The sequence below is a fragment of the Miniopterus schreibersii genome (genome assembly GCF_964146895.1).
Source record: "Miniopterus schreibersii genome assembly, chromosome: 10".
In the NCBI taxonomy this organism is placed as follows: domain Eukaryota; kingdom Metazoa; phylum Chordata; class Mammalia; order Chiroptera; family Miniopteridae; genus Miniopterus; species Miniopterus schreibersii.
In genome coordinates, this window is record NC_138110.1 from 1,669,162 (window position 1) to 1,693,744 (window position 24,583).

The 24,583-nt window shown below is 54.4% G+C and overlaps 1 protein-coding gene across 4 annotated transcripts; it reads right to left on the reverse strand.

The window, feature by feature from the left end:
• Nucleotides 1-1,603: 1,603 nt before the first annotated feature.
• LSM14B (LSM family member 14B) lies at nucleotides 1,604-12,290 on the reverse strand. Of its 4 annotated transcripts, XM_081148351.1 has the most exons (10): nucleotides 11,965-12,290; nucleotides 9,875-10,038; nucleotides 8,866-8,995; nucleotides 8,008-8,124; nucleotides 6,042-6,212; nucleotides 5,749-5,826; nucleotides 5,395-5,556; nucleotides 4,965-5,115; nucleotides 3,156-3,341; nucleotides 1,604-2,690 (listed from the first exon to the last, which is right to left on the reverse strand). In XM_081148351.1, exons 1-9 carry the CDS (start codon nucleotides 12,269-12,271, stop codon nucleotides 3,170-3,172), a joined length of 1,452 nt encoding a protein of 483 aa, XP_081004477.1. In that variant the 5' UTR covers nucleotides 12,272-12,290; the 3' UTR covers nucleotides 1,604-2,690; nucleotides 3,156-3,169. The 4 variants fall into 4 exon arrangements, with proteins under 4 accessions (XP_081004477.1, XP_081004478.1, XP_081004479.1 ...); XM_081148352.1 differs by lacking the exon at nucleotides 5,749-5,826; XM_081148353.1 differs by lacking the exon at nucleotides 8,008-8,124 and having other exon boundaries at nucleotides 11,965-12,267.
• Between the last annotated feature and the right edge of the window lie 12,293 nt (nucleotides 12,291-24,583).

The window sequence follows — 24,583 nt, forward strand, 5'->3', positions numbered from 1 at the left end:
TGAGTTTTCCTCCCCGGTCCTTGTTGCCAGGCTCCAAGACAATAGCCACTAACCGAGTGGGGGGTGTCCCTTGGGGCCTGTGGAAGGCCTGCAGGGATTCTGAGCGCAGGCCGTTCCAGGGGTGGCATGGATGCTGCAGGTAGAGGCATCTGGCACTTCTGGTTGAGGCGGGAAACACTGTTTCCCTCCTTTAGAGGTTCCAAACAGGTCGATGGCTTCTTTGGCCTTTGTTCGAGCTCCTAATTAAGGTCAAGGGCAGGAGCACAAACAGCCCTCAGCAGCAGGTGTGTTCAGAACCAGCCTATGTTTATGGTTTCACTAGGTAAAGTATTAACGTTTCTCACATTGTCTCCTTTGAGGTTTCTGGTGCTGGCTGTTCCCAACCCTCTCGCGTTTTTATTTATGCCTTCATCTGAGGACGTGTGTACTGATTTTAGAGAGATGAAGGGTGACAGACAGATACACTGATTGGTCGCCTCCTGCACGAACCCACACCTAGGGTGTGTTCCCTGACTGGTAATTAAACCCGTGACCGTTTGGTGTACGGGATGGTGCTCCCACCAACCAAGCCACCCAGCCAGGGCTCCTCTAGCCTCTAGGCCAACAGCAGTGTTACAGTCCTCACTCTCTACAGATAACCCTACTAACAGGCCCTTTTGCAGCCGCCCCCCCCGCAAGGCCATGGTGATGTGGTGACCGGTGACCTTTGGGCTGGTTGCCCCTTACAACTCTGCTTCCAGGATTCCAAGGCCCCCTTTTCTGCCTCAGTCTGCAGCTTTTCTTACTCCACATTCAAGGGCACATGTACTCTACCTTCTAAAAAGGAGTCAAGAAACCCAGATACGTAAGGTCAGCATAAAATGGGTAATTGTCAAAATGGCTTTCAGTTTTAAGACTTGAGTAGCAAGGTTAGTCACAGGTGGTAACTATGACCTGCCTATATGTAGAAACTTGAGCAGAGAAAATACCTGTTTAGTGCAACTGTTGAGTTACCCAACTAGTTTCAAATTCGTACCCTGGCTGCCTGAATCTAGCATGTGCACCTCAGAGGATTATTTTCATTGGTCAAAGATGTTGCCCCAAAAATTGAAGATTGCAAACTTGTTAAATTGTGAGTGATGGCCAGGCCCAGGCGTTAGAGGCCTGCTGCCCAGTCCTGCTCTGGGCCTGACTGGACAACAGGCAGGTACCAAGGGAGGAGAGACACAGCTGACCAATAAGGTTGCTTCTAAAGTCACCCAGAAACCCATCATGAGTCAGAAACCAGCCCTGTGTGGTCCAGGGCCCAGCCCTGGAACAGGTTCTCAAGAACTGGGAACACGGAAGCTAGTGGCCTGGAGGCTGCGGTAAAGGGCCACTTCTGAAGCAGGTTCATCTATGAACCGAGTTTTGGAAACTACTTTGTGTCGGGAAAGCAGAGCCATTCACCCCGGAAGGGTGGCCCACAGTGAACGGGCCTGGCATTTGCCCACACCAGCTGCGTCCAAGAGCATCAGAGTCCCCCAAGGCCAACCCGCTAGGGGCCTGCCAGCAGCTGCCTGGGAACATGCTGGCATGTCAGGCGTAATGGGTTCAGGCAGTCAACAACCGCTTTCAAAGCAGAGAAGGTTTTAAAGTTTGCGTGTTTATTTTAATTACAATTTACATTACTCCGACAGAGTAGCCCCACTGCTACGTTCTAATTCTTAGCCATTAAATCCTACAAAAATAAACCCAAGCTTTTACACTAACTTAATCAATACAGAACCAAAATCTTTATAGCTATTTAGGCATTTAGTTACCAAGGTGCTTATGTTCACCACGATGCCCTGTCATCAGGGGTGCATGCTGTACTAAGCTGACCCACTTACTCATGCAACAGTTTATATCCCACCTCCCTCCACACATCTACAAAACAAACACAACTATGTACAACTCCGAGGAATATGCTCGGTCAGCCGAGCTTACAAAAAAGACTGGCTCACTTCCAAGAGAATGAGACTCGAACAGTGGCTGGAGTCCAACACTGGCCAAGGCAGGGGCTGGCAGGGCAGAAAGGGTGGGGATGTCACCCAAACCCCAATTCTTATGGAAGCCAGGCTCTGAGCAACAAACAGTTCCCAGTTCGTGTCCAAGGCCCCTTCTTGTGCCTTGGAGTGCCTCCTCACCCTGTCAGACCCCAACCTTGAAACCACCACCCTGGACATCAGGCGGTCTGTCTGCTCACAAAACATGATCTGTGGCACCCCCATGTTCCCTGCCCAGGGCACACCGACCCCACACCCCCTGGGCTGGCCCTGCCTTGCTCCTTAGACCCCACCAGTGGCAGTGGGGGTGCAGGCCAGCAGCACCAGTGCCAGTGGGTGACAGAGCTGTGCCTGGCTGCCACATGGCCAAATGAGATTTGGTTCCACTTTAAAAGTCAAAGCTGTCAAAAATATACAAAGTGAGGATCAAGCTTTCGCTCTAGAAACCATTTTGCAAAACACCAAAACCTTAGGTTAGACTGTGCATAACTAAAGAGGAAAGACCCAGAGACCTCAGAGAGGTCTCCCTAAACGCTCCCCGAACATAAGCAGTTCTAACTTGGACCACATCCAAGTTCCGTGACATCCAAAACAAAAGCAGTAAACAATGACACAATGTCTGTCTGCCCAGTTAAGTGCAGCGTCCTCACTCAGCTTCGCCTCTGCCGCTGCTTCCACAAGAGCCTGCAGGAGGGGACATGACACCACGTGAGCACACTCAGCAGGTGCCTCCCACCCCATCAGTCCAGGGCTTTCCAGATACCCCCATCACAGCCCACCATGAAAACTATTTCTGTACACATGCCACAGGAGGTAGATCCAGGCCCCCCCCCCCCGCTGAGACAGGTCAGCACAATAACCCACTCACTGCCCAGGCCTTAAGGGACACAGTCACCAGGGACCTTGTTAAAAAGGCAGGGCCAGCCTGCACCGAGACCCTGGCTTGTCACAAGCTCTCCTGGCTGACCCCACTGGAGTGACAGGCACCCAGCCCTCCTGCACGGAGCCCACTGTGACGCTGGGGCCCCAAGTCCCTAAGGCCCCTCGTGATTCAGAGGGTCGGCTCTCAGCTTTTCCTGAAGAGGTTCCAAGCCTGGGTACCCACATCTCCATGCCCTCCCCTCAGGACCCTGCAGGTCCCCAACTCACCTCCAGCTGCTTCTTCACACCCGGCCAGTCCCGGCTCTGTGGGAAGTCGGGTTGCGCCGGGTGGTGCCGCTGCCCCTGCCCCCTCGCAATCCACCCCGGAATCCACGGCCACGAAGAAACCTTCCCGACACCCCAAAGGTCTCCGTGTTGAGCTTCCTCTCCTCAGCCCATGTGGTCCGCCTGGAACTGAACCAGACAAGGGCAGTGAAACTGACTGCAGAGGCGCCCACCCCAAGCCCGGAGGAAGGACAGTCACTGTGTTCCTGGAGCCATTCAAGGGGCAACTCAGCCAGCCCCCTGCAGCCCGACATCCAACACTATAGGTGCTCTGGGCCGTATTTCCAACCAGGCCTGTTCCTCACTGGACTGGGCTCCTGGGCACAGAACTCACGTCTTTGTTCCCTCACACAAGCATGTGACACTAGTGTGCTCCAAAGGAAGCCTCGCTGCTTGCTTGGTCCAGGCTTGTGCAGTCTCTAAGACCTGGAGCATATCACAGACCCCTCCAAAGAGGTTTCTACTAGATGAGGGATCTGGGCTAGATGGGCAGGGTCCCCAAGAACGTGCTTATGCTTTGGGGGTGCTAGAGACCAGCACAGCATGGCTCCAGCACCCTTTGTGCTCCCTGAGCACCTCCAGTGAGGACCCGTGTCTTCTTACAGGCCTCTTCATGTAAAGAAACAGCAGCTGAGTCCCAGCTGTCTTCGAGGCCAACAACTGACTCTCCTCAATCCTGCTATTAAACCCATCAGCCCCACCTTCAAAACAGTTCAGAAGCCAAGCCACTCCCACCCTCCCCTTGAGACACCAACACTATTTGAGAGGTGGCCACCTGCAGCCACTTTCACCGAAGACCCACGTGGTAAAAACATCAGGTGGCTTGCATCCTGGGCTCCCAACCTCTGACAGCTCCCCGCAGCACAAAGTAAAAGCCACTCATTACCACGACCCACAAATTCTTGTGTGGATGCACCCCATCTTCATTGCTTCCCCAGCCCTCTCTCTCTGACCCGGCTACAGCATGCACACTTCCCACCCGCCCCCCACAAACAGGCTTGAAGACCTCAGCATGCTGCTCTCTTCGCCCACCACACTCCCAGCCCATTTTCCCTTCACCGCCTGTTCTCAAAGCATTTGTATCTTATACATGTATCTCCCACCTCATCCGCCTTTCCCTGCCAGAAAACCTGAGTGCAGGGAGGTGGGGATCCCCAGCTTCCTTTCTGCTGCACCCTCCGTGCTCAGCAGTGTGCCTGGCACTCCGCTCACAGAGTGGATGGATCTGAGTTTCTATAGCTGCCCATTCTGCAGACTTCTTTCATGGTCTAGCTTGTTCTCGGGGCAACACCTGAGCACCAGTTATCAGGTGCTGAAAACAAAGCACACAAGGGGCCCCAGACTCAAGCATCTGATGAAAGAACACCCGGAACAGAACACTCCTAACACTCAGACAAGTTGCCTCAGGCCTCCAGGGTCAGCTAGGGACTAGTAAGCAAGTCCATAGTCACTCAGCTGTGAGTAGGGCCAGCCAGCCTTATGGGGAGGGTGGAGAAGCCAGGAGGGAAATGGGAGTGGAGCTCGGGCAGACCCCTCAGTGCCTGTGACTGCCAGGGCCTCCCATGCTGCCACCACTGGGACTTATATCCACTGTGGCAAAAATGTGAATAGGATGGAGAGATCTGCCCTGAACTTGAGAGCTGAGTGTCATCACCAAGAGAGTGAGCTTGTCCTCAAGATTTGAGGCAGTGTGTGTGTCTTCCCACCAGCTCACTGGAACCTCAGCCCCCTCCCCATCCCCCTGCTTCCGACCTGGTCTTGAGTTCAGAGGAGATGTTGTCAAAGAAGGACTTGGACTTGTCGTAGTAGCAGTTGGGCCCCAGGTGGTCCTCCTCAGCAAGGGCCTCGTCACTCTGGGTCACCACTGCTGGGTCCTTTTCCTCCCCTTTCTCAGCTTTGTCATCTGCACAAAGAAGCAGAGCCCACAGAGCTGCTGGGAGGCAGACAAAGCACCTTTGTCCCGGGCAGGCCCTGCCGCCACTCAACAGCCAACTGACTGCTCTGTGCTAAGTGACCTCTCTCTCCAGCCCCTACCCGCTGGCCTTGACTGCCTGGGCCATGCCATCCATCCTATAGGGCACAGCTCCCACACTGGCCCCCAGAGCCACAGCTATCTTTCCTTTGACTGGCTCTGTGGATACTCCTTGGGGAACAGGGGCAATTTTCACATGACAACTCAGACCTTTGAAATTGAGCTTCTTCTTAAATTCCTTGTCCAACTCCTCTCGGTTGAACTGGGCATTTGCACTCTCAAAATCAAAATCACCCTCAAATTTGATGGTGTTCTCCTTGATGTTAGTTGGACGGCTCTGCCCTCGGGAGCGATTCCTTGTTCGTCTGTTCCCTGTGAGGAGAATGACAGTCATGGCTGAGGAGCCACCAACCCGACATGACTGAGTGCAAGGCAGACAACAAAGAGGGGAGAGAGGAGAGAGCACACCGAAGCCACCAGGGAGCCCCAGCACCCCTGAAATCGTACCCAGAGAAGCAGGCAGGGGCAGGCAGAGAGCAGCCCCAACAAGGCAGCAGCTGTTACCTGATCTCCTCCTCTGGGGCCTCCTGTTCTCGTCGTTCACCTGCCCTGGCGTTTGCACAGCGGCTGGCTGAACTACATCTAAGGCGCAAAAGGGGATAGTAAGGCAAGCGCCTGCCAGAGCAGAAGCCGGGATGGAAGCAGGTGGCACCACCCCAGGGGACATGCAGCAAGGGCCTGCCCTGCAAAAAGCATGTGGTATTTAGGAGAGGGCGCAATCCCTTTTACAAAGCCCCCAGGCAGCAGTGTGCATGGTGGGAAGCGGGAGCACATCCCAGGAGCGAGTGTTTCAGTACCGCTGGCGCTCTTGCCGCTGGGCGGGGCCGGGCGCCCGTTGAGCTGCACCCCCACAGTGCCCTTGCCACCGGGTAACAGCTTTTTGGCATTCAGGTTATCAAGAGAGCCAGTCTGGACAGCCTGCTCCACCATGGGGCTCTTGCCAACTGGGACGGATGGAAAACCAGCTCCTGGGTTGGGGAGAGAAGGAGGGTTGAAAACAGAGAAAAGGAGAAAGCTCCCAACCCCCACAGACACTTCTGTTCAAGCTGGCACGTCAGGCAGGGGAGAGGCAACCACCCAGAGAGGGTCTACCCAACCCAGGCAAAGCTTCCCCCTCTGCGCTAACCCCAGCAGCAAGACCAGCTCAGCCCGGGAGCCCTGAACCCCAGGCTCTGTGTTAGGAAAGCCCAAGGAGGGAAAAACACCTGGCCACAAGCGAGCACCTCCCAGGTGGTTTAGAAATGGCTTTCGGAAAACCACACAAGCTGACCCCAAGGGAGCTTGTTGGTCCCAAGATGCTGGTGCATCCTGGGTGTGAGGATTTGTTTCATACTGGTCCACTCTGAACAAGAACCATCCCGGTCTGGAATTGTGCAGAAAAATGCAGTGGTCACCCATTGGAGTTAAGCTCTAGAATACTGTCGTTTTTGCGTAACATGTAATAAAAGCAGAAAGGATGAATGTCGCTGACTACAGAGAAGTACAGTCTGCAGTGCTCTTGAAAGTAAGGCTCATCATGAACAAACGGAGGCTTCCCCAGGCTGCCCTTGGCAACAGGGCTGCACGCCCAGCCCCGAGCACAGAACGTGGATGCTCAGAAACCAAGCTTCACAAGAGGGTCCTCTGAAGCCAGAAGAGGACAGGGGATGGGCCATACTCATCAACTGTCTAATCCCCTCTCCTGCAGTCCCGGGTCTGTGGGTGGAAGTGTATGAGGGTCTGAGAGAGAAAAGACCAGCCCTAACCTTGGGCACCTGGTCCGGGAGCGGCAGCTCAGGACAAGTGAAGACAGTGATTTTCACTTTTTCCCCCAATGGAACAGAAACCAGAGAAATTACTACGACAAATTCATTGTAACTAGATCAAAGTACTCCTAGGGCTGACTGGAACAGCCTTGTCACTGGCATCTGCAGTGTCCCTACGATGGGCACTGCCCCAGAGCACTTCCTCTGGCCTGTCATCTCCCCCAGCACACCTTCCTGGAGCCACAGCTCCTGACTGCGCCCTCACATTCCAACGCACAGGGCAAGAACCTTGGGCCTGTGTGCTTTGTATGACACTGGCGGTGCAGGTAAACCATCATGCGCAGGAGCGGTTTTCAGGGTCCTAAGAATGGGTGTCTCAGTAATGTTTAAGAGGGGAGAAAGCATTACTCTGTGATCACTGAAGGACACTAGCGCTGGTGCAGGACACATGCAAAGCACAGGCTGACAGGCACCATCCTGGGCTAAGTTTCCACCACAGTGTGGGCCGACCTCGGGCAAAACGCAAAGAACCAACACCAGGCAAGGAGAGAAAACCTGCACTGGCAGGCAGGTGGTGCGCATCAGCATCAACAGGCCAGTCACCAGGCCACACTGTTTGCCTGTCAACAGCTCGAGCCAGTCACCCAGCTTTAAAGTGACTTCAGTGTACATAGCCACCTGAGGTCCCGATTTTGACGGGTGAGGAATGTGCTCAGTGGGCTCCCCTGCAGTCTTCCCCAGCAATCCAGACCACGGCAGAAACCCAGGGAAACGGCCCTCTGAGCAGAGGGCAGTGCCCACATGTGGAAGTGACGGTACAGCAAGGGAAGGGCTCCCTGAGTCTTTCTAGCCCTTCTTTAAAACAAGACGCTAGTCAGGACTGTGTGCTGAACCAGAGATGCAGCTTAACTGATCCATGGCTCAGCCAATTCTGTCACAGCCACTGTCTGGTCTACGGTTTACCCCCCTCACTCTCAGGATGGCAAGACAGCGTGCAGTTCTCCCAAACTGCCGTTACCCTTGGAAGTGAGCTGGTGTGGCTCTGAGGACATGTCAGGCTCTGACACGGGCTGTGGAGATGGAGAGGAGCTAGGGCTGGAGGCTGCGGCTGAGGCTGGAGGGCTTACCAGCTTCTCTAAAAGAAGAGAAAGGAGAAAAGAGCAAAAAGAAAGGGCACAGATAAGTAATGAGAAACTTGTCTTGCGTTTAGCAGGCTTGGAAAGAGCCAAGCGTCTGTCCTAGGACACTTTGCTCACACAAACCTGTTCTAGAAACACAGGGAGCCGGGCCAAGGGCACCGCCACACTAGGAGCAGCAGTCAAGACAACAGGACTCAGAAGCAAGGGACCCACACAACCGTTGAGGGCCTGATCACACCCTATCGCTAGAGCAGGAGCAAGGTGGGCGAGGCTGCCAACCCCACAGCCTGACTGCAGAGCTTCGGCCAGGACTGGGTGGACCCTTGCTCTATGTGCTGGGATAGTCTTACTCCAGGGTTATTCAACCTGGAGGAAACAATTTCTGAGTGAGGCATCAACAGGAGAATGAAGAAGGAAAAACCTGGCGGTGCTGTACTTAAGTTTTATATTTACAGGCTTACAAATGTGCAAGGAGTCAGGCGCACTGTGATTACACCTGGCAGTTATCAGGTCTTCACAGCAATATACCACGGCCTCCCCCTAGACCCAGACTGACACTAACTGAATGTGGACTTGGTTCACCTGTTCCAAAACCCAGTCTGCTACCTCTCTTACTCTCAATGAGTAGTCACTGAAAGTCCCAGCACTGGAAGTACACAGTGTCCCCCATCAGGAGTTGTGGCCCACTTCCTGGAGGTCACCACACGCAGTTTAGCAGATAGAAACAGGTTACTCACCTAGACCCAAGGAAGCTGCATACTGCTGACTGAGCAGGGAGCTGGCCGCCAGCTGGCTGTAGGGCGGCATCCCTCTGAAGGGGCTGTAAGGCACGTGCGGCTGGAAGGAGGAGCCCGAGCCCAGGGAAGACTGGGCAAGGAGACACACAGGTGAGAGCAGCGCCAGGCCCCCGTCACCCTGCCTGGAGAGCACTGTTCAGACAGGGACACACAGCCCGACCTGCCAGCCTGCTTCCTGGAGGCTTGGGTGATGCTCAGAGGACTAAGCTCCCAGGATGGTCTAAAGGAGCTTACAGCTGCCTTTTCCACATTTTATCCCCAGTTCCACCTGTCCAGGTAATTCTCACTTGAATTTCTCCTAACTCAATTAAGCCCTCTGCCTGCCATCAGGTAGTATAGGCTCTGCAAAGAGAAGATGTGTCATCCTTGGCTTTACCCTACCCCCAACAGAAAGAAGCCCAGGTGTCCCCATGCCTTCAGGCCCACTTGGGGGTTTCTCTGTGCAGTCTGAGCTCCAGAGGAGGCAGCGAATACTTAATTTACAAGTCAAGAGAAAACATTAACCTGGGTAATCCTGGGCAAAACACACCATAACACAGCAGGCAAATTCAGTGTCCCACAGCACTGCAATTTAACATCTGGGCAGAGTTAGAGAACAAGTTCTGCTATCCCTGCTAGCACCTATGCCACAGACACCACGCCGCTGGGGCTTTGGGACTGACTCACCAGAAACTATGGGCAAACATGATTCCCCAAGTGCACTCACCCCCCCCTTCTGACACTGACACACACACACACAGCGTGTCTCACTCCACACACACTACTACATGCTGCAGAAGTTAAGCCTTTCCACAGCAACACCAACATCCTGGACAAAAATTAAACAACTTTTCATTAAAAAGCCATTCCTTGAGTTGAGAGCTCTGGCCAAGCAGATGACACCAAGTTCCACTTGGACTCCAGCACCCCTTAGAGAGCATGTCCCCACAGGCGTGGAGCCTGCACTCACTTGGACGATAGCAGGGTCCTGAGGGAGCGCATGCTGAGCTTTTGGAGGTTCACACACCGTGATGTCTTTGATATCGCTTCCCCGGAAGATGATGTACTCGTAAATTTCCTCTCTCGGAGGGGCAGGCCTATCTGTGGGACGGTCTTCAGTACCAAAAGACCTCACTTAGGACCAGAGGAAAAAAAACGCATTAGTTGTTGTCCTCAGCCAAATGCATTCAATCAACCCTCTCTAGCTGCAGCCTCTGCCTGGGTGCTATCCACAGCCCAGGACCCAGTTTCCACATTTCAACTATTCACCAGTGCCCCCCCCCCCCAAATTTTCAATGGGTAATACCTACAAGACCCCAGCTGGCAAAGCTCCAAGAAGTTCTAAGTCACAAAGGCAACAAGGAACAATTCCTGTCCCTGGCAGTCTCATGAACCAAATTTTGCGCTCACAGAACAAGGTCTGCTTTGCAGAACCCCCTCCACATCTTACTTGGCAGACTGAAATTGCAAAAGCTGCTTTTTGACTGGAACCTCACGACACATCACCCTGGGCAGTCCCTTTCCTTAGAAGTGAATAGATTGACAGTGTCATTCCTGCCCTTCTATCCATACCAACCTGGGAGGAGCTGTTACAAAAACAATGGGAGAAGGTGACCCAGAACTTGACCCACACCACCAGCTCCTGTGTCTACAGAGGTACTTCTTGACCCCTACCAGCAGAAACTCAACCAAGTCTCTCCTTAGATCTCTGGGGCAGGCTTTACCTAATGTGAGCACAACTCCTGCTGCAGACCACGGGCTACTTCGGGTCTGTTTCTCCAACTGGGACGTCATGTCAAATGTAGTCAAGTGCCAGAAGTACAGTGAGCACGTACCTCAAGACACTGAACTATCTTCTGGAGCAGTGTGATCTATGCCAGAACTTGAGCACTAGACTTTACAAGGAAACATGCCCAGAGTCCTGAGGCTCCCTCTGACATAGGAGCATGAAAGCGCTGCCTTGACACTCTAAGGCCTAGTGTGGTATCTTGAGTCTACCAAGAGCCAAATAAACAGGGCTTCTGTAGACCCAGCTGCACTCAGTACTTCTCTGGAAGAAGCAGAGAAAGGACACTCGCCATCTTTCCTGAAGGATGTAGACAAAGAAACTTTGCGGCCACCTCCTGCCTCAACAAGCCCAGAAAAGAGACACAATCCAGCCATCCTCCTTCCACTAAGTGTCTCAGGACCCTCAGTGTGGTTCCCAGAGCGTACGGAGAGGACTCTGTCACTAAAGGATAAACCCAGAATGTCTGGGATAGGGTCGGCAAGAGCTTTAAATGGGGGCACCTAGCTGCCGTTGCTCCTATCCTGGCATGAGGTTCCGATAAGACCTGGTGTTTGTTCAGGCTCAAGGCCTCAGCCGCTTAATAGTTTCCAGAAGAGCTAACAAGAGCTGGGTTTTCTCACCCCCAGCCTTCTTCTGGGGAGGCCCGGGGGAGACTCGGACCCGGGCCCCGCCCCACCCCCCCGCGTCCCCGCAGGGACCGGGTTTTCGGCTCCAGCTGCCCCGCCAGCAGGTGGGGAAGAAGCGGCCCAGCAACCGACCCCCACCTGCAGAGGTGGGAAGCGAGGTGGAGGAGGGGGCGGCGCCGCGGGCGTGGACCCGCCCCAGCCATCGGAAGCTGGGCGGGCGGGCCGCGCACAATAACCCCGGGGCTGGGGGAAACCACGGAGCCGGCCAAGACCCGGGGGTCGGAGTGGAGGCCGGGAGGGCGTGGGAGCCGACCCGGAGCGCCCGAGGGACAGGGGCGGGGGAGGCCCGGAGGGTGAGGGCCTACGGGGGGACCGGATGGGCGGGGAGGAGGGGACCTGCAGGGGAGGGCCTCGCGGGGGGGCCCGGGATGCGGGCCTGCAGGGAAAGAGATGGCCGAGGACTGGGGGCCTGCAGAGAGAGGGCCCGCGGGCGGAGGGGTGGGGGCCGGCGGGGGGAGGAGGTGGTCGAGGGCGTGGAAACTGGGAAAGGGGAAGCGGGGCCCGGGGCCTGCGGGGGGTCCCGGGGTGGGGGTGGGGCTGTTGGCGGGCGGGGTCGAGCGGTTGGGGCGGCCGCGGGGCAGCTACCTTTGGCGAGAGCCACGGTGGAGTTGTCCGTGTCGATGGTGTAGAGGATACCCTCGTAACGGATCTGTGCCTTGGAGATGAGGCTGATCTTGCTGCCCAGGTACGGGGTGCCCGACGAGCCGCTCATGGCGACGGCCGCCCGGCCGGGCCTGGCCCGCTCGCCTCGCGCGGTCGCCTCGCCGCCCGCTCCGCCTCCGCGCCTCCTCACTGCCGCCGAGGGGCCCTCGTGCGGATCAGCTAGCGAGCGGGGCGCGCGACCGGGGTCTCGGAGGGGAGCGCGGGGGAGGAGGGGCTGCAGCAGCCACATCCGGGGCCTCGCGCCGCCCCGCCCCGCCCCGCCCTGTACGCTCGCTGCCCATTGGCTCTCTGCGCTGGCTTCCCTTTAAAGATGGCCGCGCCGCCGGCCTGGGGGCGTGCCCCGCGCCTCGCCTGCGCAGTGAGCCCCGCCAGTCCGCGCCGGTTTTCGCCCTTTCCCCGCCCCTCTCCTTGGTCCGCTCCCGGCAGGCCCTGCGCGGCGTGGGAGCACGAGACGCGGCGGGCGAGTCTGGGGCGGGGGTGGAAATTGGGTGGTGTGGAACGCGCGTGCGCGGGGTGGCGGGGCGGGGCAGGCGTGGGGGCGGGGCAGACGTGGGCGGGGACAACTACCTAGGCCCCGCCCACCACGCCCTGCGGCTCCCGGGGCCCCGGGGCTCCAGGCTCGCGGACGGTCGGCGCGGCCTCGGTTTCCCTTCTGCAGAGGCCCGCACGGGTTTCCCTCCCTGGGCCTTCCGAGGGTCGGCTGGCTAGGGTGCGTCTGGACCCTCCCCCAGCACCGCCGAATTTCCGTCCTGAGGTTGAAGCGGGGTGGGGTGGGGTCCCTGAGCGGCGGGGTGACGCGGGGGGGGCGCGCGGTCCCTGTCCTGGAGGGGTGAAGTCGGGGTAGGGGTGCCCCCTGCCCTGCCCCGCGGGACGAAGGCGGGGGCCCTTGTTCTCGGGGGGCGAAGCCGGGGGTTCCCGATCCTGGGGAGTGGAGGCTGGGGTCGGGGTCCACGCGCTTCGGGGCACCGGGCGCAGCGGTGGCTGCGGGTACTGAGCACCTCGGCGCGTCAGTTACTGAGCAGAGCGAGCCGAGCGCATCTTTTTAAATCCTGCCCCCTCCCAAACCCGCGACGGCGTTCCTGCCCCTTAAAATCAATGCGGCTGCCCCCAGGACCTCGCCGCGCCTCCTGCCCCGCGCCGGGCTGGCCGCCCCGCCCGCCGTCGGTGACTGAGCCTCTCCCTCCCGGCCGTGCGCATCCCACCGGGTCCGCTATTGGGCCCTGGAAAAAACCTGGTGGGTGGTGACCGCATTTTATAAAAATAAAACAGAATAAGATAGAAAACATCAGAGAGCCTCCCGCACTAAGTATTGCTTTCACTCATACTAGTATTTAAGTGGGTCCTTGCTCAAGATGTGAAATGCATTTCTTTCTCTTGAGTACTAGAAAAAAAGGGAGAGCTGCTGCAGAGAGCTTACCTGCCAAGCAAGGCAGGTGTTCTGACTCCCCTTTTTCAGGTCAGTCGATGGGGCAGGCTCCTGCCCTTTGTGAACCCCCTGGTCCCACTTGTACCTGGCAACATCTAGTAAGACAACAGTAATGAGTTTGAAAAAAGAGAGAACTAGAAGAAAAAATAGAGAAGTCTTCAAGATCTATCTGCCAGAATGCCTGCATGTTCCACAGTTGCTTCTGGCTCCTGGATAATCACACTGGTGAGAGTGGGGGCAGCCCAGCCCCAGTAAGAGAGGTCAGTGACTTGGGACTCTTACTGAGCACAGCACAATCTTCCCCAAGGGTGCACCTGTCTGGAGTAGGTGTTGTCCCAGTTCTCCCAAGCACCTCACATCCTCCTTCCCCCCACTTTCAGTTCCAGAACATGACTTGCCGAAGGTCGCGGATTCATGCCTCACCTGCAGTGTCTGAGCCTCAGCCTGTGTTGGGGGGTGGGGCCATATTCTTCCCTAACAGGAGCTGCTTCTGTCTTGGAAAAGGGAGTTGGATCCAGAGCCCTAGGACCAGGGTGGGATGCAGTTCCTGGAGACCTCCAAAAGCTCACAAAGCTCCTGGGTGTCAGTGCAACTGGATGGCTCCCTGAGGTAATTAGCCACAGTGCAAATACTTAGGCAGGGCAGGGCAGAGGCTAAAAATATGCATGGTACACACATCCAGGAATGCTGGTCTTGCCATTCATTCTGTAGTATCCTGCCTAGAGTGGAAGGCAGGGCACTTTCAAAAGGTCTGAGAAGGGAAGCAGTTGTGCCTGGACCTAAACTTGACCCAGGAGCCAACTGATGTGGCTTGTGTTCAGGGGCACACCTGCCCAGCACCTCCACCTTAAACAACTCTTCTTGGTGCCCACCCAGGCCTGAGCAGAGTGGTGTAGAGAGACCAGCTGAGAATCTAGAAAACCCTGTCAGGTCAGGCTCCCTGCCTCAGCTTCTCCATTTACCAAATGGAGATCATAGCTCTCCTGCATGTCTCACTGGTGGATGTGAGGATCCTGGAAGACAGTGCCCGTGAAAGGCTTTGAGGGGCCCAGGGGTCCCACACATCAGAGCCCTGGTATGCAGACGACCACAGAGGTAGCTGGCAAGGTTTCCACTGCAACCTTGAGCCACTTATTAAGTGCCTACTGTGTGTATGGAGGATGTGAAGCAGTCCCCTAATAAAAGCAGGTGTGACTGCATGGACACAGGACTCTGCCCTGGATGCCATCACCAGTCTAGCTGGGATCACATGGCCAGCGTCCTTCAGCAGGTGAGGGGCACATCACAGAAAACCATTCTGTGACTCTAAGATACAACTTCAGAAAGAATGACCACACGACTATTGCTTTCCCAGGTATCATTGCTTAGTGGGCACAAAACAAAACAGGTGAGCTGATTTAAAGACATGTTAATAATAGGTGGGCCAGCCCTGGCCAGTGTGGCTCATTTGGTTGGGCATCCTGTGCACCAAAAGGTTGCTGGTTTGATTCCTGGTCAGGGCACATGCCCTGGTTTCCAGCTCCATCCCCGGTAGGGGGCGTGCAGGAGGCAGCTGATGGATGTTCCTCTTTCACATCAATGTTTCTATTTCTCCTTCTGCCTTCCTCTCTCATAAAACCAATAAAGATGTTTTTTTAAAAGATAATAATAGGTGGTCCACAGATACAGCAGAAATCAAGGCAGTGGTCTGCAGTGTAGGACTGAGCCAGTGAAGGAGGCCTATCCCCTCCTCTCCGTAAGGACCTGGCACAGGGAGGGGCAGATGTTCACCTAGCTGGGAACCTGAAGGAGCCAGAAGCCAAGGAGTGGGAGGGAGCTAAGGGATTACAGAGGGCAGGGAGGGAGGTCAGGGCTGGCTTTGAAGGTGTCCCTAGGAGGTCATCGGGCAGGGAAGGGGGCTGGGAGGCCAGGGAGGTGGTTTAGTGCCCCTCCCCAAGCTGTGGCCCTGGATAAAGATAGGAAGGAGGGTGGAGCTGGTCTTTCTTGGCAGGAATTGTCCCTAGGTCTGACCTGCTCTCTGGATCCTGCTAAAATCCATCTCCAGCACAGGGCCAGCAGCTCCCTGCACCTTGCACCCCCTCATCTCTGTTCCCCTTCCCTGTGCCCCCTTCTCTACATTTCTCTCTCCACCTCCTCCCCTTCTCTTTCCAATTCCCTTCCCCTGCTCCCTTCTCTGTGCCCCCACCTGGCCTCTCCTGGGCCTGGCGCAGTCCACAGCAATGATGTGGGAAGCCAGCAGCTCAGGGTGCCTCCAGCCTACCCCCTCCACCCTACAAGCTCCACTGCTGGCCCGCAGTTCAAACACAGCCACCTTCTGGACCTTGCCTCCTGGTGGTTCCATAGGGAAATGGGAAAGGGTCACAGATCACAAGGCCACAGTGAGGGTGAGGAAATGGAATGTGGGGTGTGGACAAGGGGAATGTGGGGCCCGAGTGTTCCCCTGAGCACACTGCCCTGAGCACTTGGGGTGGTTTTTATTTATCAATAAAAGGCGGTTCTGAAGACTGAATGGCCATTTGAATAATTCATGGAGGCGTCTGCCCTGATGGAAGATTCTGGAGCACTGCTCATGGGCGGACTTCAGTAGCACAGAGGGGTGGGGGGAGACACACACACACACACACACACACACACACACACACACACGAAGAATGAAGGATCTGATCCCTGCGTGTAGAGTCCCAGGCAGGCCAACACATGCATGCTGTTAGATGTCTGGATAGTGGTCACCGGGGCCTTATGGGTAGGGGGGAGCTTGTGGGCTGGCCATGGGTGCTGGTTACTTAGGTGTGCACATTCCATTGTGAAAATCCATCAAGCTGAACACTCCTGACATGGGCACTTTTATACATGTGTGTGTTACACTTGGAGTCAATTCACACTCTTGCTAAGTAGCCACGAGGGCCAGTGTGTACTGAGCCCCACTCTGCACTAGCCCAGTGCAGTCAGGCCACACCTAAACCCTTTCCAGTCCTGGGAGGTGGGATACTGCACTTCAGAGGTGAGGAGACAAGCCTGGGCCAGGTGCTCAGCCAGGACCACACAGCCAGTGTCACAGGGCTGGGACTGTGGTGAGAGTCTGTGGCTGCTGACCTGGACACCCTGCCTCGCAGCACTCAGCTGAGGGACGAGACCAGTGTCTATGTGCCCCATAGAGGCACATGGTCTCGGGGCTGCAGCTGGGCACTGGAAGAGGGAGGGAGTTAAGAGACTCCATCTGTGCATTCAGTCCTCTCTCAACCCCGTGTGAAGGATACAAGGTGCATCCTAGGGATTTGCCGTGGGAACCCACAGGATGTGAACTCCAAGGCTGGGCACTTGTCTTTGCCCTGCCTGATGGCACATGAGCGCCAGCCTGGCAGAGCCACAGCCCCAAGAGTAAAGTCCTGTTCATAAAGTGGTGGAGACCAGGAGAGATGGTCCGGGCTTCCTAAAGCTTGTCCTCACCCCACAGTGTCCAGTCCCACAGGTCCCCCCTGTCCATCTTGGCGGTATCTACTGGCTTAACCTAGCAGATCCTCTGGAGGTACAGCCCCTCCAGTGTCGGCCCAGCTATGCTGTGACTTAACTCTGGTTACAGTCCTGGTGGCCTGGACAGGGTGTGGAGACAGCTCCAGAGAGGCACCTGTTGTCTCATGGGGGACAGAATTCTGCATCGCCTCCCAGGGGACCGTGGGCAGCTCTTGATGGGAAGGGGTGTGCCCAGTCTGCAGGCTCAGAAGGCTCAGAGACATCGGAGTCAAACTGCACATACACCTTCGGGTCCTCGCCCACTGAGGTCCCAGGCTCCCAGCCAGGGCCCTGACGCTGGAGTAACTGTCAGGCTCAGCGGAGCACCCAGCTGCCTCTGAAGTTCACTGTGTCTCTTGCATCTGGATTTGAACCTGAGTTGTTCCGCTCTTCTGCCTGAGAACAGGGCCCCTTCGAAGCTGCTAATGAGACTTGGCTTTCCACTCCATTTTCAATTGTTTGTTAATTGCCCTCCACTTGTCATTATGTCTCTAAGTCAATGAGACTCCCTTAACAACCCTCCAGGTCATTATCCCTCCCTCCTCTGCTTTTCAAACAGCTGGATCTGGTTGAAGTCTGACCCTGGGCCACCACTGGCCCGCACAGCCCTCCCCACCAGCCCCTCCCGTCATCACCGTCACTCAAGCCATCCCCAGGGAGAATCAGGGACCCTCCTGGCCTGGCTGTGTGTGTACCACCCCCGCACCAGGCACAGGGCCTCCTCACCGACGGGCATAAACCCATTTATCACCTGCTTTCTTGGACCATCCCACTCCTAGTCTCAACTCCTCCTGCCTCCAGGAAGCAGTGCTAAGGTGGAGTTGGGAATGCAAAAGGTTTCTCAAAAAATCACACCTTGTAGAGGAGAAAAGGGGGGAGCAGGACTGGGCAGGAGGGCCCATCGACTGGTGTGGTACCCAGTGGGCAGCTCCAGAGCACACTGCCTGTGGGAGGGGCCCCTGTTGGCAGAAATAGCTGCCCTGCACTGGCCAGTGTGGCTCAGTTGGTTGGGCGTCATCTCATGCACCAAAAGGTTTGATTCCCCATCAGGGCACGTGCCAGGGTTGTGGGTTTGATTTCCTGCTTGTGGGAGGCAGCCGGTTGATGTTTCTCTCCCTCCCTCCTTCTCTCCTTCTCTCTCCCCCCTTCTTCCCCCCTCCCTTCCTCTCTCTAAAATTAATTTCAAGAAAAAAAAGGAAGGAAACTCTGACACCTGTTACAACCTTGAGGACATTATGTTCAGTGACATAAGCCAATCACAAAAAGACAAAATACTGCACGATTCCATTTATCTGAGGCACTTGGAGTTGTCAGATTCATAGAGGCAGAAAGGTGAATGGTAGTGCCAGGGGCTGGGGTTGGGGGGTTATTATTTAATGGGGACAGAGTATCAGTTTGAAAAGATGAAAAACCTCTGGGAATCTATTACATAGCAATGCAAATATTCTTAAGTACTGAACTGTACATTTAAAAATAAAAATGGTTATGATGGTAATTTTTTTTTTTTTTTTTTTACCATCACTAGAAGGAAGGATGTTGCTGAGATAGATCACTGTGCATCCCTGGCTGGGAATGCAGGAAACTTGGGTTCTGGTCCACATGCTCCCACCTCCTGGTGGCCTTAGGCAAGTTACTTGCCATCTCTGGGCTCAGGTTGCCTTCTCTTAGCGAAGGGTTTGTCAGAGGCTTTGCATCTCCAAGAGCTGAGTGTGTACAGTGAGCCTGACAGAGCCCCTCATCAACTTTCCCTCAAGTGTGACATCTGCAAAACACTGCACACATCAACACATTCTCCGAACGAAACACACCCATTCACTCTGTGACTAGACGACCATTTATTTACCTACTTCACTGCTGATGGACATTTGGGTTGTTTCCAGTTTTGGGTGGTTACGATCAGGGATGCTCTGGCCATCCCAGCCCTTTCCCTGGTGCACAGAGGACATGCTTGGGTGGGGTCCATGGGGACAAGGCCTGGGCCCCAGGCTGAGCACGGTCACAGCTTTGGTATAAATCGCCGGTTTCCAAGGTGGTGGAACCAACGCTCACTCTCACCAGCAGGTGTTTCTCTTCCTCTGCAGCTGGGTAGCCTGGGTTCTTGGAGTTTGGTCTTTGTGGTGGGCCTGTAGTGGGTTTCATTTGCATTTCCCTGGTGACCAATCGTCTCCTCTGTGCTTGAAGTGCCTCTTCCAGTCTTTTGTCTATTTTCCAGTGTTCCCAGGTCTCACTCTGGGGACTGTCTTTCCATTCTTTTAGAAGTGTGTTTTAAATAAATAAATATATATACACACACACATACACATATACACACATATATATGTATGTATATGTATATGTATATGTTTTTTATTGATTTTTAGAGAGAGAGGAAGGGAGAGGGAGACAGAGAAAGACAGATGTGAGAGAGAAACATCAAGTGGTTGCCTGTACACCAACGCTCTGACCACTGAGCACACTGGCCGGGGCTATGCGTGGTTTTCTTTGCGTTTCTCTTACTTGAGGATATGGAACGTCTTCAATATGTAAATGTATATCTTACATTCATTATAGAAAATTCCAGCCATTCTTTCTTTCTTATTTATCTAAATTTTTATTTATTGATTTTAAAGAGGAAGAGGAAGAGAAACATCGCTCTGTCGTCCCACCTATTCACACACCGTTGGTTGATTTTTGCACGTGCCCTGACCCGGGCTGGAGCCCCACCACCTGGTGTATCAGGAGACGCTTCAACCAACCGAGCACCCGGCCATTGTTTCTTTCTTTCTGGTTAATCCTCACCCAAGGATATTTTTTCCATTGATTTTTTAGAGATAGTGGATGGGAGGAAGGCGGAGAGAGAAGATCGATGTGAGAGACACGTGGATGGGGTGCTCCCCATGCACCCCGACCTGGGCAAGGAAGGAACCTACAACCCAGGCATGTGCCCGTGGCCGGGGATCGAACCCGAGACCTTCGGTGTGAGGCCGATGCCCACCACTGAGCCGCGCCGGCCGGGGCCATTGTCCTTTGAACACTTTCTTGCTCCATCATTTCTCTTCCTTTTGTGACCTCAGTTGCACATATGGAGATGGTTTCTTATTGTCCCAGAGACCCCCAGGCCCTGCGAATGCAGTCCCCACTGTCTTTCCAATGGAATCAACTATTGCTATATCGCCTAGTTCACTGGGTTTTCCTCTGACATTCCTCTCTTCTGTTAGGCCCATTCAGTGAACTTTATATTTACGATATTCTAATTTTAGTTCTAGAACTTCCATTTTTTTAGAGATAGTTTCTAGTTCTCTGTTGTGATTTAAAAAAAAAATCTTTTCACTTGTTAAAGGCACATTTTCTTTTACATGTGTGACTAGTTATAATACTTTAAAATCCTTGTTTGCCAATTCCATCAGCAGGGTCATATGAGGGATTAATCTCTATTACCCTTTTTTTTTTTTTTTTGAGAATGGCTCACATTCTCCGTTTCTTTGTATACCGAGTAATCTTGGATTGTATCCTGGACATTGTGTTATTTTGTATTGATGCTGGATTCTCTTACATTAACTCAGAGAGTGTTGATTTAATTACTTTTGTGTTCCTGTTAGCACAAGGCAGTTGACTCAGGGCTCAGGCTGCGTGTGCTGTCCCACGCACAGACTCAGCTCTCACCCGAGTCATTCCCTGTCCAGCTGCTTGGAGTCTGCCCCACACCTGTGCTGCAATGTCACCTGGAGATTTAGGCCCAGTTTACAAACAGAAGTTGGGGCTCCCCTTCTCCCATTGGTCCCCTCTGGGATGTCCCCTTCCTTTCCAGAGGGTGTCATTGCTCCAACTGTGTTCCCTAGCTCTTAGCGCCAGGATGGCGGGTGTTTGGTTGGTGTAGTATCTGCCCTGCGTGGCGGGGACTGTGGCCTGACCTCAGGAAGCTGTGAAAACAGGTAGCCCCCAGCTCTTCCCCCGCGGGCCACCTGCTTGCCTGTGCTCACCCTGGCTGCTGCAGGCACTGTCCTGTCTTGTCCAGAGTTCACAGGCTGGCTGTGGGGTGCAGCTCCATAGGAGTTTATGCCACCACACTGGAAGTGGAAGCCCCACAGGTCAATTTCTGTGAAAAAACCCTGCTGGGATCTTGAAATCCCTTTTGCATGGAATCTGTAGATTATGTTGGGGAGAAATGACATTTTTACAACATTGAGTTTTCTGATTCTTGAACTTGGTATATCCCTCCATGTATTTATTTTTTTCTGCAATTTCAATCATGTTTTATAACTTTGTGTCTACAGGTCTTGTGCTTGGTTAGTTTTACACTAAGACATTTGGTTTTTGATGCTCTCGTAAGTGGTGTCATTTTATTTTTTAATTTTATTTATTTGTTAATCCTCACCTAAGGATATTTTTTCCATTTGACTTTTTTAGAGAGAATGGACGAGAGAGAGGGAGGGAGGGAGAGAAACATCCACGTAAGAAAGACACATCGATTAGTTGCCTCTTGTGCCAAAGCCACGACTGGGACCAGGGATCAAATCTGCAACCCAAGTACATGACCCTGACTGGGAATCGAACCCAAGATCCTTAGGTATGTGGGCTGACGCTTCACCCACTTAGCCACACCGGCCAAAGCAGTGGTGCCATTTTAAAAGTTTAACCTTTTACATCTGAAATGCGATTAAATGGTGAATGCCTAATATTTTAGATGTAGCTATCCTGCCCAAGTGATCGATGCTCGCTACAGACTTGGACAATTGACTAACCGATGGCTTGGTGCATTGCCCAGGGCACCTGCAGCGAAGCTAAATGTTTTCAGGGATTGGGGCTTGGGCTTCATAAACTGAACACTGGAGCTGAGTAAGGGTCAACTTATGTTAGGAAGTAACCACAGCAATAAACAATTCTAAGAAACCACACAATGGGCAAGGTGCTTAGAAAGTAGAGCCTGGCAGTGTCCTATCTGTCCAGGTAAGGGGGACTCAAGATGCCACCAGGCCATGAGAGGACTCACCCGAGAGCAAGGCTGTTCCTGGCTTGCACTGGGGTGGTCAGGGAGACGTCACGAGGAAGCTGGCCTGTTGGAATAATCTCAGGAGAGGTGAGTCCCCACCTGAGATTTGAAGTAGGCTCTCTTTGAGTGAACTGGTAAAACTTATGCACAATGGCTGTAGTTAGCCTCTGTGGGAGTCGGCCCAGAGTCTGTTGTGAGTCATTTGAGAATTGCAGCCAGCCAGCCCCCACCACGGAGATCTGGGTCAGTCTCAGAGAGCAGCAGGCCTGACTGACTGTAACTTAGGAATGGGCATCTGATCAGTGGGGTCCTGCTGTTCCAGAGGCTGTGGGGAATGGAGGGGCCAGTCAGTTGGGGCAGCATGGTGTCTGTCAGCTTTAAGTCTGAGTCCTGGGTTTGTAGACCCTGCTCCCCTGACATCCCCCTGCAGGAGAGACCTTGGGTCATTGACTTGACCTTCCCAAGCTTCAGTTTCCTCTTCTCCAACACAGCCTTGGCTTGGCACAGAGGGAGAGCTCAGTGCATCAGTCTGGTTACTACGGTGGCCACTTGGGCAGATATGAGCATCACCCATTTCTTGGCAAGGCAGAACAGAGAGGGCCTGTCTTGACCAGTGGACTCCACTCCAGACCCATCGAGTCACCTGTTAGTGCTCCAGCTTCTCACAGCCATGTCCTGGGGCAAAGGGGCTGGTCAGGCTGAGTCCCTTCTGGTTTATCTGATAGGTCTTCTCTCCTCAAGTGGCAAACTGGTCACCTGGTGCACTGGGTTGAATACTGTCCCCCAAACTTATGTCCACCCAGAACCTTATATGTGACATTATTTGGAAATAGGGTCTTTACACATGTGATTAGTTAAGGAGCTTGAGCTGAAATAATTTTGGGTATAGGATGAAATGAATGTACGGGTGTTTACAGATTGGTTATGTGCTTTAGCTTGTCCCTCGGGTGTGGATTTGTGCTTGACCAAGCACTGCTGGCTGGGGTGGGGTGACTCAGGTGAATAGGGCTCTGGGAACCAGGCCCCTGAACCCTCAGCTGCCATCTAGCTGTTTTTTTAAATCCTCACTGGAGGATATTTTTTCCATTGCTTTTCAGAGAGTAGAAGGGAGAGACAGAGAGAGAAACATCAGCCCCATGCAACTGAGGTACATGCCCTTGCCTGGGATCAAACCCGGCACCCTTCAGTCCAATGCTCTAACCACGGTGCAACCCAGCCAGGGTACCTGTGCTTTCTTTAAAAAGCTGTTCTGTTATATAGTATTCCAGGAAGACAACAAAAGCACAGGTAATGTAACAAATGCTGTGTACCTTTCACACAGTCAGACCAAGGCTGAAATGATGGGCCCTCAGTGGTTCTTATATTTAAGTGAGCGTGTCTGGTACTTTCTCTACTTTATTGAAAAGACAATAAACTTAATAAACTTCAAGGGCCCACACAGCTGCCAGCTGGGGAGGCTGCCTTTTGCCCATGGCTTTGCCCATCTGCAGTGTGGCAGGCAGCAAGGGTGTACTGTTTTGGGTTCTGTCATTCTCACAGAAACATTTTTTCCTGTTTAAACCTGGTGTTTACATTTACACTCCTTTCATTCCCCCTTTTATGTTGTGTGCGATTTTACTTCCAAGCTCCAGATGTCATAACTGCTTATGGCAACAAATGAAACCACACAGGCATTCAAAGAAAATGCCCCAAGTCCCCAGGGTGACCAAGGTTGAGTGGCTGGCAGGTCTCCCCTCCCCCACCTTAGGGGGAGGGGAGGAGCCAAGTGGCTTCAATCTCCAGGTGGGAAGAGCCCTGGGGAGCACCAGCTCCCAGCACCAGTAGAGCTGACAGACTGCCTGCAGCTCCCACCTTTTCCTGGGAGCTGGGAAGGTGGGGGCAGGGCACAGCTCTTAACTCCCACACTTCCTGCCGGACTCGAGGGTGCCCCGGAGGACTCTGGGGGGTGATGTCAGCACCAGTGCGGGAAGAGGCCTGGTGCAGAGGGGAGGGGCCCTGGCAGGCACCCAAGGACACACGGAGGCTCCGGCGGAGGCCCAGACTGCACCGGTTGGAGGAGAGTCCTGCCGGGCCTCCGGGGGAACCCGGGAGGCCGCGGCTCCGTGGCACCGTGGCCCTTGCTCTGCTAAAGCTCTCAGCGAGGGCGCGGGGGTCCGTGGGAGCAGGCCTCCCCCGCGGGCACAGGGCCCTGCCGGGGCCTCGGAGGCCTCGCGGCCCCCGCTCGCACTGCTCCCCTGACCCGTTCTGAGGGTACGTGTGGACCGTGCTTTCCACGGCAGACGCCCCGCGCGGCGGGCAGGGCCGAAGTCGCCCTGCTGACGATTTTGTCCTGCTCGCGTTAACATTTCCTAATTAGTTGTCACCATTTGAGATCTTACACACAATTCCACATTTCTGCTCCTGTGAAGGCGCCCGGTGCGTCCCCACCCCATGCGGCTCCCGTTCTCTCCTGCCTCCTGGGCACTTAAGTTCAAGCGCAAAATACCGGCCACAGGCCTGCAGGATTCGCCCTTGATACTCTTCCCGGGGGCGCCTTTCCGGGCTCCAGCCCCCACCGCTCCTGGTCTAGAAGCCGGGGAGGGAGCACAGGGCCCCGGGACCGGGAGCCAGCTCGCCCGCTGGAAACGGCTGAGCCC